The 11,767-nt window shown below is 60.3% G+C and overlaps 1 protein-coding gene across 2 annotated transcripts; it reads right to left on the bottom strand.

Annotated features, from left to right (window-relative positions):
• Positions 1-6,259: 6,259 nt before the first annotated feature.
• On the bottom strand, positions 6,260-10,963 carry PRDM8 (PR/SET domain 8). 2 transcript variants are annotated; one of them, XM_071431404.1, is made up of 5 exons: positions 10,624-10,963; positions 10,137-10,291; positions 8,513-8,733; positions 8,056-8,287; positions 6,260-7,864 (listed from the first exon to the last, which is right to left on the bottom strand). In XM_071431404.1, the coding sequence occupies exons 3-5, from the start codon at positions 8,729-8,731 to the stop codon at positions 6,480-6,482; spliced, it is 1,836 nt and encodes a 611-aa protein (XP_071287505.1). In that variant the 5' UTR covers positions 8,732-8,733; positions 10,137-10,291; positions 10,624-10,963; the 3' UTR covers positions 6,260-6,479. The 2 variants fall into 2 exon arrangements, with proteins under 2 accessions (XP_071287505.1, XP_071287506.1); XM_071431405.1 differs by lacking the exon at positions 10,624-10,963 and adding an exon at positions 10,413-10,597.
• Positions 10,964-11,767: the final 804 nt, after the last annotated feature.

Genomic DNA, 11,767 nt, shown 5'->3' with positions numbered 1-11,767 from the left:
CCCGCAGCCCCCACTCCGCCCCTGTGTGCCCTCAGCGCTGCTGCCAGCCGGGGCTGTCCCCGAAACCCCACCAGGAGCTGCCCCTCGGCCTGCCCAGGGGTGCTGCTGGCTGGAGGGCTCGTCCAGGCAGGGATCAGGTTCGGCAGGAAGGAGGCAGAGCCGGTGGCATGCCGGAGGGTGACCTCTGCCTTCCGAGGAAGCTGAAGGTCAGGGGCACACGGAGGGAGGGACACGGGCTTGAGGAGCTGCATCCAGCCTGGGTGACACCTGGCACAGGCTGGTGCGAGCAGATGATCTCACAGCATTGCTGCCATTTCAAACCATTTCTCAGCAGATATCTATATCCACAGAGCTATATGCACGGCGTTATATATAGACATGTATACATAGACTACCCTATATATAGATGCACATACCTGCAGGAAGGTCAGGGCACTCAAACCTTGTTTACTTCTCCCAGCTGTAGTGGTTAGCCTGGCAAAAGCCATGACTTCCACTTACCCACCTCCTCTTGAATTACACGCACATGCTGATTCTCAATCCAGATCCATGAGAAGGATGAGGAGCTGCAGGACTTCCTCACCTCTCAAGTGGTGTTTGTGTGAGACTTCCTGTAGCAGCACAGCTGAGGAGAGAAGGCCACCTTGCTCCAGGAGGACTTCCTCTTGGGCATCTTAGTGTAAAGGCTGCAGCTGGTACAGGATCACGGCAGCAAAATCCCTGTTCTCCATCTGAGGCAGCAGAAACCACTTCTGCCCCTGAAAGTAAAAAGCAAATTCAAAAACATTCGGAGTTACCATCCTGGGGGTGAGCGGGCACAGCAGCAGGCCAGGAGCAGAAAGGAGGCACCTGCATGCCCAGGCCAGGGATATTCACCTTGAGAAAACTTCTGTGGCCAGAGGTTCACCAGCAAGTCCAGCCCCCTCAGCTTCCACCCTATCATGCACCCTCACAGTTTCCAACAGCATTCCTGGCATCACCCTGGCTGCCAGGCATCCTCTGCTCACTCACACTGCTGTTATTTCCCCCCTGAAGAATTCCCAGACAACCCAAACCTCTGAGGGGGGTGGGGTGGGTGGCCACCAAGAAGTCGCACCAGCCAGGTGTGCTTGCCCAGGCTGGTCCCCAAGACCTGCTTTTGGAAGGACCCCCACTGCAGTGAACATTCCTGACCCTTTCTGGGGGGGTCCCAGTGAGGCAGCAGAGCCCTTGGGGGTTCACTGATTGCCTGCACTCCTTGTTGTGGAATGGGACAGCTGCAGGACATCATCCCCCTTCCCTGGGGACTCCCTTGTGCCCCTCAGAGCAACACCCAGCCACCCTCACTATGGAGAAGTGACTCACACAAGTCCCCATAGCACGAGGTATGTTTTCATCCTCACTGTGATACTTCAGAGCTCACAAACAGTGATGTGTGGTTCTGGGTGCTTCCTAATTCTTCCCCTGCCTAATACATCCATTTCAAATACTCCAGGCACTCCTGCAGCACAGCTCAAAAAAAGCCCCAAAGAACACCAACATAACAACAAACCAAACACGAGGTTTAAACCTAAATAAATAAGCAGACGTAATAGTGAACTTCCCAGAGCAATTGTGTGTAATTGCCTTTGGCAGTAGCAACCCTCACTCACACACACCAGCAGCTTCGGAAGCCTAATGCTGATGTTATGTTATTTAAATTATTCAGGGCTCAGTTACAGAGAAAACTCAGCAAATGGGGAGGCAAAGCTGTGTTTCAAGTGTAAAATTCCCTGACTGAAGATGAGAAGGACTCTTCTGAGCCTGTTTGATCTGCTGCAGAGCATCGGGCCTGCGAGCTGCACTGCAGAGGTGCTTCCCCCCTCCCTATGTCAGCCTGGTGCTGCTAAATTGCCACTTAAAAATATGCCAGGCCAAGCGTGGGGAGACATGAGACCAGCCAGCAGAGCCTAGAAACAAAACCCCTGCAGTGAGGATGTGCCTGAAGGAGACACCACAGTCAAAGGGGGATGGGCTGGTCCCCAGGTCCCCCCACACGTCCCTCTGGAAGAGTCCCCTCTCCCAAAACACGCAGAACTACAGCTGCTCCAGGAGCTTTGCAGAACCAAGCATTGCACCAGGAGGAGGTGCATTAAAAAAGGTTAATTTAATTAGGATGATTGTCCAAACCTGTTACCAGGAGGGAGGGTGTGCATTAGAACAGGTGAATTCAATTAAGATGATTGTCCTCCTCTTATGTAATTAAGATGATTATTACCTTCGGGTGGTGGGGAAAGCACAGGTGCAAGTGGTTAACATGCCCCACGGGCACGAATGTCACCAAGATCACTCAGAAGCCACCTCACAAGCCACCGGGATAAGGAAAGAAAAATTCTAACAAGCGAAAAGCACTATGTCTTTAAATAAAGCTCAGAGCACTCCAGGCATTCCAGCATTCTGCAGGGCAGCAGTGTATCTCACAGAAACATCCCCCCCGTGTTTTGGTTTTTGTTTGTCTTTGTTCTAAGCACACCACTAACACATTCTGTACTGCCCAGGTCTTTCCCCACTCCAAATCGGTCCTTAGCAGCAGGGAAAGCAGGGAAGGAATACCATACAGTTAATGGCATTTTCAAACAAGGGAACCACTTCAGCCTTTCCTAGACACCCACAGCTGAACAAAGCATTTTCCAGAGCTTGGTGTTGCAGTGAAATCCTAGTAGCTGATTTTCCAAACGTAACCAGTGAGAGGTTAACTGGAGATGGGCACTGCGCACAGAGGAGCTCGGTCTCCTCGCAGCAGTGGCAGCACGTCTGTCTGTCCGGCATGCTGCTCGGCACCTTCACACACAGCACAAAACCCAACATACAGATTTTGGGGTGGACTCCACAGGCTGGCTGTGAGGATGCTCAGGGGTTGTGAGATCCTCACCTGTACACCTCTGTCCAGACCTAAGGGACAGAATCCAAGTGACATTCTGTACAGCCCGAGCCCACACTGGTGGGCAGTTCAGGTGCCCAGTGCTAATCCATTCCCAAACCTACACAGGCACAGCTCCTGCTGGCTTGGGCAGGAGGGGATCAGGCCCCAGGCAGGCAGCTAGCCCCAGCTCCAGCCCAAAGTGCTCAGCCTGTGGGTCTGCTGCCCGTGGCTGCCTTCAAACAGAAACCTCTGTGGGTGCAAAGCTGCCTTCTGCTCCCCAGGAACAGCACTGATATCAGGATTTGTTGAATTATTATCACTGTTGTGATTTGCAGCGTGGCCCAGCTACAGGGAAGATGGAGCAGTCTAAGGGCTGCAGGGCACAGGGAAGGGGCTCCCCAAATCTGAAGGCTGCTCATCCTTACTCCCAGCTCCTATTTGCTGTTCCTCTGCAGCGCATCAAAGATGCCACTTGTGGGTAGGTTTCAGAGGCAAATGCATCTGTGGGCTCTGGCAGAGGCTTACAGGGGCAGCTCTGTCTCAGAGAAATGCCCAGGCGATGCCCCAGAAGGGAATTTTTTGGGCTGTGATGTCGGGTGACGACCCTGCATGGGGGAAAGCCAGCTGGTGCCACAGCCTAGCGAGCTTCTATGCTGTGCAGAGACACAGCATAGCATCAACCACAGACAGGGAAAAACATCTAAAGAACAAAAAAAAAAAAAAAAAAGAAGGAAAAAAAATATGAAAAGAAAAAAAATTCTCTTCCTATTTCCCAAGCAGCAAAGCAGCAGAAATGATGACAAAGGAGCAGTATGTGGCAATGGTACCCTTGCTGACCTGAGGAGAGCCAGCATGGCTCTGGGGAATGAGGGATGTGCTGTGGCCAAGCCCTGATCCCAAAAGGCCCAAGGGGAACCCTCTCCATACAACGCCCAACTCGTCAGGATCATGGGCACTGCTTGACCTTATTACAGCACGTTCTGCTTGTGCAGGAAGCATCAGTTGGAGTTTGATTTATCACTTTGGAGTTCGATATCCGATTTCACCAAAACAAAGTCTTGGATTAAATTCCCTAGCCTGTAGATTTTTGTGCTTTTAGACAGAAACAGCGTGAGCTTTGTGAGGCAGTAACAATGCAGGCACCTGCTGCACCACGCGTGCCCTGTCTAACAGTGCTTTTAGGGGGCTGATTGCAATTCCTGATCCAACTCCAGTGGGAGAAGTCCTGGGGTTCAGCAGAGTGCCTTCTGAGAGAGTCCCAAGGAACGCACAGAAAGCACGGTGCTGCAGGAGGCTGCCAGGGCAGGGGCACAGCGCACCACACGGCTGTGAAAAGCCATACAATATTTGGGGTAGATGGAGGAGACTGAAACCTGCGGGTGTGTGCTGGGTTCCCGAGCGCACCTTCGTGCAGGGGAAGCACCATCCCTCCAGCAGCAGCAGCACCCGGACAAGCGCAGGGAGCCAGGCAGAGCATAACTAACACGGCCGCTGTGAACCTCCCCGGCTGCGGGAGGGAGCCGGCCCCAAAGCCGGCCCGGGGCTGCCGGAGAGGCGAAGCTGCGGCGACAGAGGAGTCCTGAGCACCATCCCCGGGGGAAGGAGCCCGCCGGGGCCCGGAGCACAGCCGCTAGCCCCGCGGCGGCCCCGCTAGGTGGCGGTGCCCACCCGCCGCTGCCGCCCCCGGCATTCCCGCAGCCCGCTCGCATCCCCCGGAGCCCAGGGGAGCATCCCGGAGAGCCCTCAAAAGCGGGACGCGCAGGGGTGGCACCGCTTTTTAAAGAAAATCCACGGGATAATCAGCGTCTCGCCCCTGCAATTAACGGCGGCAGGTGAGGCTATGTGTATTCCAGAGGCAAGGAAGGAGAGCAGGGGGCAGCTCCGGATCCTGGCGTGGCTTGGAGGTTGCTGGTACCGGGGTGCTGGGGTCAGCGCGCTGAGAGCGAGCAACATCAGCGGGAAGCTGCATCACGCGTACCCCGTGAAAACCCCAAACCCCACGGCCGCCGACGCCGGTGGCACCGGGACCCCATTGATGTGACACTGTGGGCTCCAGCCTTGCATAGCTCCGGCTTTGGGGTATTTTCCCTACCAGTTACCTGGCAAGCATCGGTGCCGGGGTGATGGCAGCCTGTGTGTGGAAATGGGTTTCCTGCACATCCCCGGGCTGTGCGTGCCCCGGTGCCCCCCCGTGCCCCCCAAAGCGGGGCTGGCACTGAACGCACCCGCTGCAGGCTGTGCACCCGTGCCCGGGAGTGTCCCCCTTGTCTTGGCCCTCCCGGGTGCCCCTGGCTGCGATGTCACCACCACGGTAATGCACCAGGACAGAGGGGACCCACCCCTGGCCCCTTCAAGCGCTCCCTACCCCACGACACTGCGGGCTGGGGGCTTCCCTGGGTCCTGTCACCGCAGACAAACTCCGGGCCACCTCCGTGGCTGTGCCCACCCTGCAAGCCCGCGACCACCCACAGCCGTGGCAAGGGTCTGGGGCAATACGGGCTGCTGGGAGAGGGGAGGTGGGAAAATAGCAAAACACAGAAAGACAGAAATAAAACGAAAGGTAAAATGAAAGAAATTAAAGACAACCCAAAAGACGAAGGGGAGAGGAAAGGAAGGGAAGGACAGGATGAAGGAGAGAGATAAAGGCTGAATAAAATGCCGGACGAAAGCAAAGACGAACAGAGGAAGAACGGACACATGTCGGAATGTCGGAGGGCCCTAACGGAGGGAGGCAGGGGAGCGGGGAAGGAGAGCACAGAGAACAGGCGGCGTGGTCGGGCTTTCCTGCCCTTCCCTGCGGCCCGATGCGGCCGGGGACCCCATTGCCACCCCTTCGTCACCGCCCACTCCCCCGCATCGATTAACGTCCAGGTGCTTTGAAGAAAATAAAGTCATTTATTGTCAAAGCATCCAACATACCCGGATAAACTATAAAGTTTAATAAATCTTTTTTTTTTTTTTTTTTTTTTTTTTTTTGTTCAGAGGGGCGAGGAAAAAAAAAAAAAAAACCAAACAAAAACCAAACCCAAACGGGAAAGGGAAGGTAAACACGGAACTACCGAGACTCCATTCCACGGGCACCAGTGACACTTGGGGGGAAGGGGCGCGGGCGGGGCCGGACGGGGGTAGCGCCCGGTGCATGCAGGACCCCGGCCCGCCGCCCGCCGGCCCCGCCGCGCTCCCCTCGCCCTTAGCTTCATATCCAAAATAAAAATTTACCCTGACATAGAATTATTATTACATCTAAACCATAAGTGCTTAATAATTTAAGTAGAAACGTATGACAAATGCATCAATATGTTGCAATATATGACATTTTAAAAAATGTATTTTTTAAGTCATTTTTTTCTTTTTCCCGGTGATTCTCTTTTCTCTCTCTCTCTCTCTCTCTTTTTTTTTTTTTTTTTTTCTTTTACCTTCATTTTTCTGCTTCTTCTTCTTCACCTTCTCATCCTTCTCACCCGCTGCCCTCCCCGCCCCTCCCCGGACTGTGGAAACGCGTGCATCGAAGGGGAAGGGTGGGAGAGGCGGGCGGCGCGGGTGTCCCCGGCGCGGGGGTCCCGGGCGTGTTCCCGGGGCCGGTACGGGGGTGTCCCCGCTAGTTGTGGGAGGTCATGTGGCGGGAGAGGTGGTGGCGCTCGCGGAAGGACTCGTTGCAGATGGGGCACTTGAGCTTCTCCTCGCGGCGGCGCTTGACGAGGGGCTCCAGCGCGTATTCCTTCTTGTGGTGGGAGCGCATGTGGTAGACCAGGTCCGAGGTCATGCGGAAGGACGCGTTGCACTTGGCGCACCAGTTCTGAGCCGGCAAGCACAGCGAGGTGAACGACGGCGGCAGCAGCGTCAGCGCCGACGGCAGCTGCAGCTGCAGCGGCCCCGCCGCCGCCGCCGCCACCGCCGCCGCCGCCGAGCTCTTGGGCCAGAAGGCCGTGGTGTAGAGGAAGGGGCTTTGCTTGGGCAGCCCCCCGCCGCCGCCGCCGCCGCCTGCCGCCTCCCCGCCGCCCGGCAGCTTGGCGGCCAGCGCCTCGGCGGCGTACAGTCGGGCGGGGGCGGCGGCGCTGTCGGGGCAGGGCTCGCCCAGCCCGCCCAGCTTGGGACCCAGCACCAGCGGCGGGACGTGCGGAAAGGAGCGGGCGGGCTGCGAGAAGGCGCTTTTCCTCTCGTCGGTGCCGCCGCCGCCGCCGCCGGGACCGCCGGGGCCGGCCCCGAGCTGCGGCACCGTGCTGAAGGCGCTCCCCCGCGCCGGGCTGCCGCCGTCCAGGCGGGCGGCCAGCGGGCCCCCCGCGCCGCCGCGGGGGCACAGCCCCGGCTCCGCGCCGCCCGCGCCCGGGGAGCCGCGCTCCGGGCCCTCTTCGGGGCCGCCGTCGGGCTCGGGGCCGCGGGCCGCCTTCTTCACCTCCACAAAGGCGCTGCGCTTGGCCTCGCCGGTCTCCGGGCTGGGCGGCGCGAAGAGGCGTCCGCCCTCCTCCAGCCCGCAGTAGGAGCCGGCGGCCCGGTACTGCTGCTGCGGGGCACAGCCCGGCTCCTCCTTGGGCGCCGCCGGCAGCCCCGGCCGCTCCGCCGGGAAGCGGCCCCGCGCCGCGCCGGGCCCGCGCTCCTCCTCCTCGGGGAAGCGCCGCTTCGCCTTCCCGGCCGCCGCCTCAGGGCCGCCCTCGGGGGGCGTCGGCCGCCCCGGGGAGCCGGCGCGCCCGCCGCGGGAGTTCTCCAGCTCCCGCGCCAGGTTGTGGAAGTCCGTGGAGGGCTTGGTGCTGGCGGCGGGGCCGCCGTCGGGCCCTGGGAATGGGTGGTGCGGCGGCCCGCCGGGTTTCCCGAACTTGCCGGGCTCCTGCTCCTTGCCGGCGCCGTCCTTGGCGGCGGCGGCCTCGGCGGCGGGGCCGATGTCGGGGCCGTGCAGCCTCTTGGGGCAGCGGAACCGGAGGTGTGCGGCGAAGGGCAGTTCGAACTGGAAGCGCTGGCTGCACTCGGGGCAGGCGTAGGGCGGCGAGCCTGCGTCGGGTGGGCACGACAGACAGACACAGAGAGAGAGGGAGAGAGACAGCACCTTTAGCCGGGGCCACCGACGGGATGCCCGCCGAGAGTTTGCGGATCGGGAGCGGGGGATCCCGAAGCCCCCCGCCGCCTCCCGATTCCCCCCGGCGGCAGGGATCCCCCTCCTTCCTCCCGCCCGGGGCACCCACCGTTGGTGCGGGCGGGGGCCCGGGCCGGGCCGAGCAGCAGCAGCTCGGTGAGCTCCTTGCCGTACCACACCAGCAGCTCTTCGTCCTTGGCGATGCGGCGTAGGGAGCGATAAAAGAGCTGCCCGCTCTTAATGTAGGCCTCCAGGTTCTGCTCCTCCCGCTCCCGCGCCGACTGCACCAGCCGCAGCCACATCAGCCCCTCCGACGAGCCGTTGGCCGCCGACGTGTCCACCTGAAAACCCGCGGTAATCAATCCACCGGACCGAAAGACAGACTGGCCGACCAACAGCACGGGGCCAGGCAGCGGTAGGAGCGGCGGCTGCGGCGCGGCTCTGCCCTCGGGGACAGCCTCCCGGCGGCGGGGGCTCCCCGGGCTCACCTGCGCTCCGCGGCGGGGACGCGTGCGGGCTCCGGCCGACGTGGCGAGCGGCTGGGCCCGGGGACGAGCGACTCTTACCCGGAATATGTAGGGGACGGTGCGCTTGTCGGTGGACTTGAGGGCGATAAAGGCGATGCTGTCATACAGGGACGTGTGGCTCAGGACGCAGGGGCCGAAAATGGCATTTTCCGGGATGTCGCAGGTGGTGTAAACGCTGGTAAAAATGTCAGTCAAGCACTGCTGGACCGTCTTGGCATCCCCGTCCCATATTCCCCGCTGGACGCCGGCGTCCTCCATCCCTGCGGGCGGAGAGAGGGGCAGAGAGGGGCCCCGTTACCCCAGCGGGTCCCGCTCAGCGGTACACCAGGATGCCCCAGAAAACAAAATAAAATCGACTTGAATTAATAAATAAAACATTAGGAAAAAACCTCCAAAATAATTTTAAAAATTAGATAGAAAGACAGAAAGACAAAAAAAAAAAAAAAAAAAAAAAGCAGGCGAGCAGTTTCTCCCGTTTGAAAAAAAATTTAAAGCAGTCTCGGAGCTGCGAGCAGAGGCGGGGTGCGGGGACTCTGCCGCGCCGATTTATTTTTTTTTTTCAGATATCGCGGCGGAGCTGGTTCTGAGCAGGGACCCGGGAATCCCACCGGCCAGGTCCTGTCCCGAGCAGGCGCCGGGTCTCCCTCGTGCAATCCCCGGCGCCGGGCCGGGCTGCGGGCTACGCCGGGGGAGCGGGTGGGTTCCAGCGGCTTGTCATTGTCGCCGATTGCGTGTCAGCTCACCTCCCGCTCCGCGCGACAAGGGGAACGTATGGCTGCTCATTATCATAATCCAGCACTTTCCCTCCGAGACTTTAATTAAAAGCAGCAAGCAGAGGTAATTATTTTTACCTCGACACGCTTATTTATGGAGCAGGGTGAGAGCCCCGGCTGCCGCGCGTTACGAGGGGAGGGATGCGGGCGGCGGGCAGCTGGCGGGGCGCGGGCAGCGGGCAGGGTGCGGGGCCGGCGGCGCCGCCGAGGCCGGGGAGGGAGCATCGCGGCCGGCTGCGGTGCCCTCGCCCTTCCCGACCAGATTAGCACACGGCTGCCTCCCCCCGCCCCATCTGCCATCGAAATCCGTCATTTGGGGCTGGCTCGGGAAAAGACCGGTGCTCCTCCCGGTGCGCCTGCTGACGGCTGCCGCCGCTCGCACCGGGCACGGCTCCGCCGAGCCGCCGCTCCCCCCGCGATTTCGGGGTACGACCCGCACCGCCGGGAACTTTACCCCCTCCCAGAGCGGCGACGGGGGTCCCGGCCCCTCCCCGGGAACGGAGGCCGGGGGGGAAGGCGCTCCGGCCGCCTCCCCGGCGCCCTCCCCGTTCCGCCGCTGCCCGGCGCATCCCTTCCCCGAAGGAACGATTTCGCCAAACGAAACCACCGGCGGCGAGGGGCCCCCGCCGAACTTTCCTCCCGGCGGCGGCGAGCCCCTTACGGCTCCCCACGGCGCCGCATCCCCCCGGCTCCCCGGGCCGCCCCCGGCCCCGCGGCGCTGCCTCCCCCCGGCCGCCCTTTGTCCGGGCCGGGCGGCGCCGGGGCCGCTCCCGGAGGCTCCCCCGCCGGTCCCCGCAGCCCGGGCAGGCCCGCCGGCAGTACGGCCATCCCCGGCATTGTTCCCGCTCCGGGGCGGCGGGGGGCGGCGGGGCCCCTCCGCCGGTACTCACCAGGGACGGTGGGGATAATCCTCGCCCCGACAGTGGCACAAAGGCGGCTTCGGGCTGGCTGCCTCGGGCTCTCAGCGCCGCTCCATGCCGGGCCGGGCCGTGCGGGCGGCGGAGCGGGAGGCGCGCGGTGCAGACGGACCCGGTGCAGTGAGGGGCTGGCACGCAGACACACACTTTTTGTTTGCTGCACATAATCTGCCCAATGACGCGTGACAGCCCACGTCCCTCCCGTTAACCCCTTCGGGGCTGCCCGCTCGCCGCCCGCCCGCCCCTCACCTGGACCCGCCGCCACCGGGCACCACCGGGGAAGGGGGTGGGAAACGCGGGGCGCCTTCCCTCTCCGACCCTCTGCCGGGGCCGGGAGCGTGTTTGGGGCCGCGGCTCCGCTTCGGCCCGGCGGGGATGCGGGGCGGGGAGCGGGGGTGCCCGACGGCCGCTCCTCCCGGCGCCGGGATCCCGGCGGCGGCTTCCCGCTCTGTCCCCGCACCTGCCAGGTATGGGCAATCGGACACGCAGGATAAAAACCTCCTCGGCGGGACGGAGCCGAGTGGGGATGCTCGTGCCCGGCTCCGCGGAGTGGAGCGGCCCTCCTGCGCTGCCGGCGGCCGGCGAAGGCCCGGCGTGCGGGGAAGCGGCACCGGGCAGCCCCGCGCTCCCCGCCGGAGCGGGGCAGGGGCAGCCCCGGCCGGAGCCCCCCGCCCATTCCGAGCCGCTCCGGGGCGGGGGGCGGCCACGGGCTCTCCCCCTGCACACGCGGGGCTCCCGCGTTCACCGACACGCGCGCAGCTTCAGGGAACAGAGAGGCGCGGATGCTCTATGCCGAAATAAGGGGTTTATCGCGAGGAAAAGTGTTTACCGGTCCCTCCCTGATCGTCGTCATTTCAGACACAAAACAGATTAAAAAAAAAAAAAAAGAATAATTAAAAATAGAATTTGAAACCCCTTAAACTAAAAAAAAAAAAAAAAAAAAAAAAAATTAAAAAAAAAAAGAGAGAGAGAAAGAGACAAAGCGTTTTCCAGGGGCGAACGGAGCGGGGTTTGCAGAGAGTGGGCTGATGTTTGGCTTTCAAATTCACTTATCCTCCACATAATTACGATTTTCCTTGCATTAGGATTAAAGGCTGCATATAATATGCTTTCAACATTTATCTTATTAATTCGACAAAACGCAGCGTCTCCTAAAAGGGAGATTCTCATAACATTAAAAATATGGGAGTCTAAAAATTTGGATGTCAATTCCTGCTTCAAATGTGGTGTTGGGTTTTTTTCCCCTATTCCTGTTTCTTTTTCTTTTTTTTTTTTCTTTTTTTTTTTTTTTTTTGGTCAGTGCTGCAGCTCTCGCCGTACGATATAAATTGTCCGAATGACTGTCATTAGTGGGGGGAAAGAAAACCTACGCGCTGATTTTATTCGCGAGAATTTTAAGGGACACCACAGCACATATACGATCTCGAAATCGCTTCGGCGTGATCCACGCTACCGAAATTCCCTGGGACTGGAAAGGACCGCGCAGGAATTTCCGAGCTTTTATCCAGTCTCTGATGCCACTCTAAAAGGGGATCCCAGGGAACAGCGTCCTTCGACCTGCAGAACGGCTTTGGGACGGACGCGGGCTCTTTCTTTTGGAGTTT

This window comes from Agelaius tricolor, unplaced genomic scaffold (assembly GCF_023055355.1).
Source record: "Agelaius tricolor isolate 1412-34295 unplaced genomic scaffold, bAgeTri1.0.p SCAF_8, whole genome shotgun sequence".
In the NCBI taxonomy this organism is placed as follows: Eukaryota; Metazoa; Chordata; class Aves; order Passeriformes; family Icteridae; genus Agelaius; species Agelaius tricolor.
The sequence above is the reverse complement of the archived record's forward strand: the minus strand, read 5'-3'. Positions and strand labels throughout refer to the sequence as shown.

Coding starts and splice junctions, on each gene's coding strand:
- PRDM8 (XM_071431404.1), bottom strand. CDS start 8,731: ATGGAGGACGCCGGCGTCCAGCGGGGAATATGGGACGGGGATGCCAAG. Junction 8,288..8,512: donor CCGTCCCCTACATATTCCGG/GTAAGAGTCGCT, acceptor GCGGGTTTTCAG/GTGGACACGTCGGCGGCCAA. Junction 7,865..8,055: donor GGCCCCCGCCCGCACCAACG/GTGGGTGCCCCG, acceptor CACCCGACGCAG/GCTCGCCGCCCTACGCCTGC.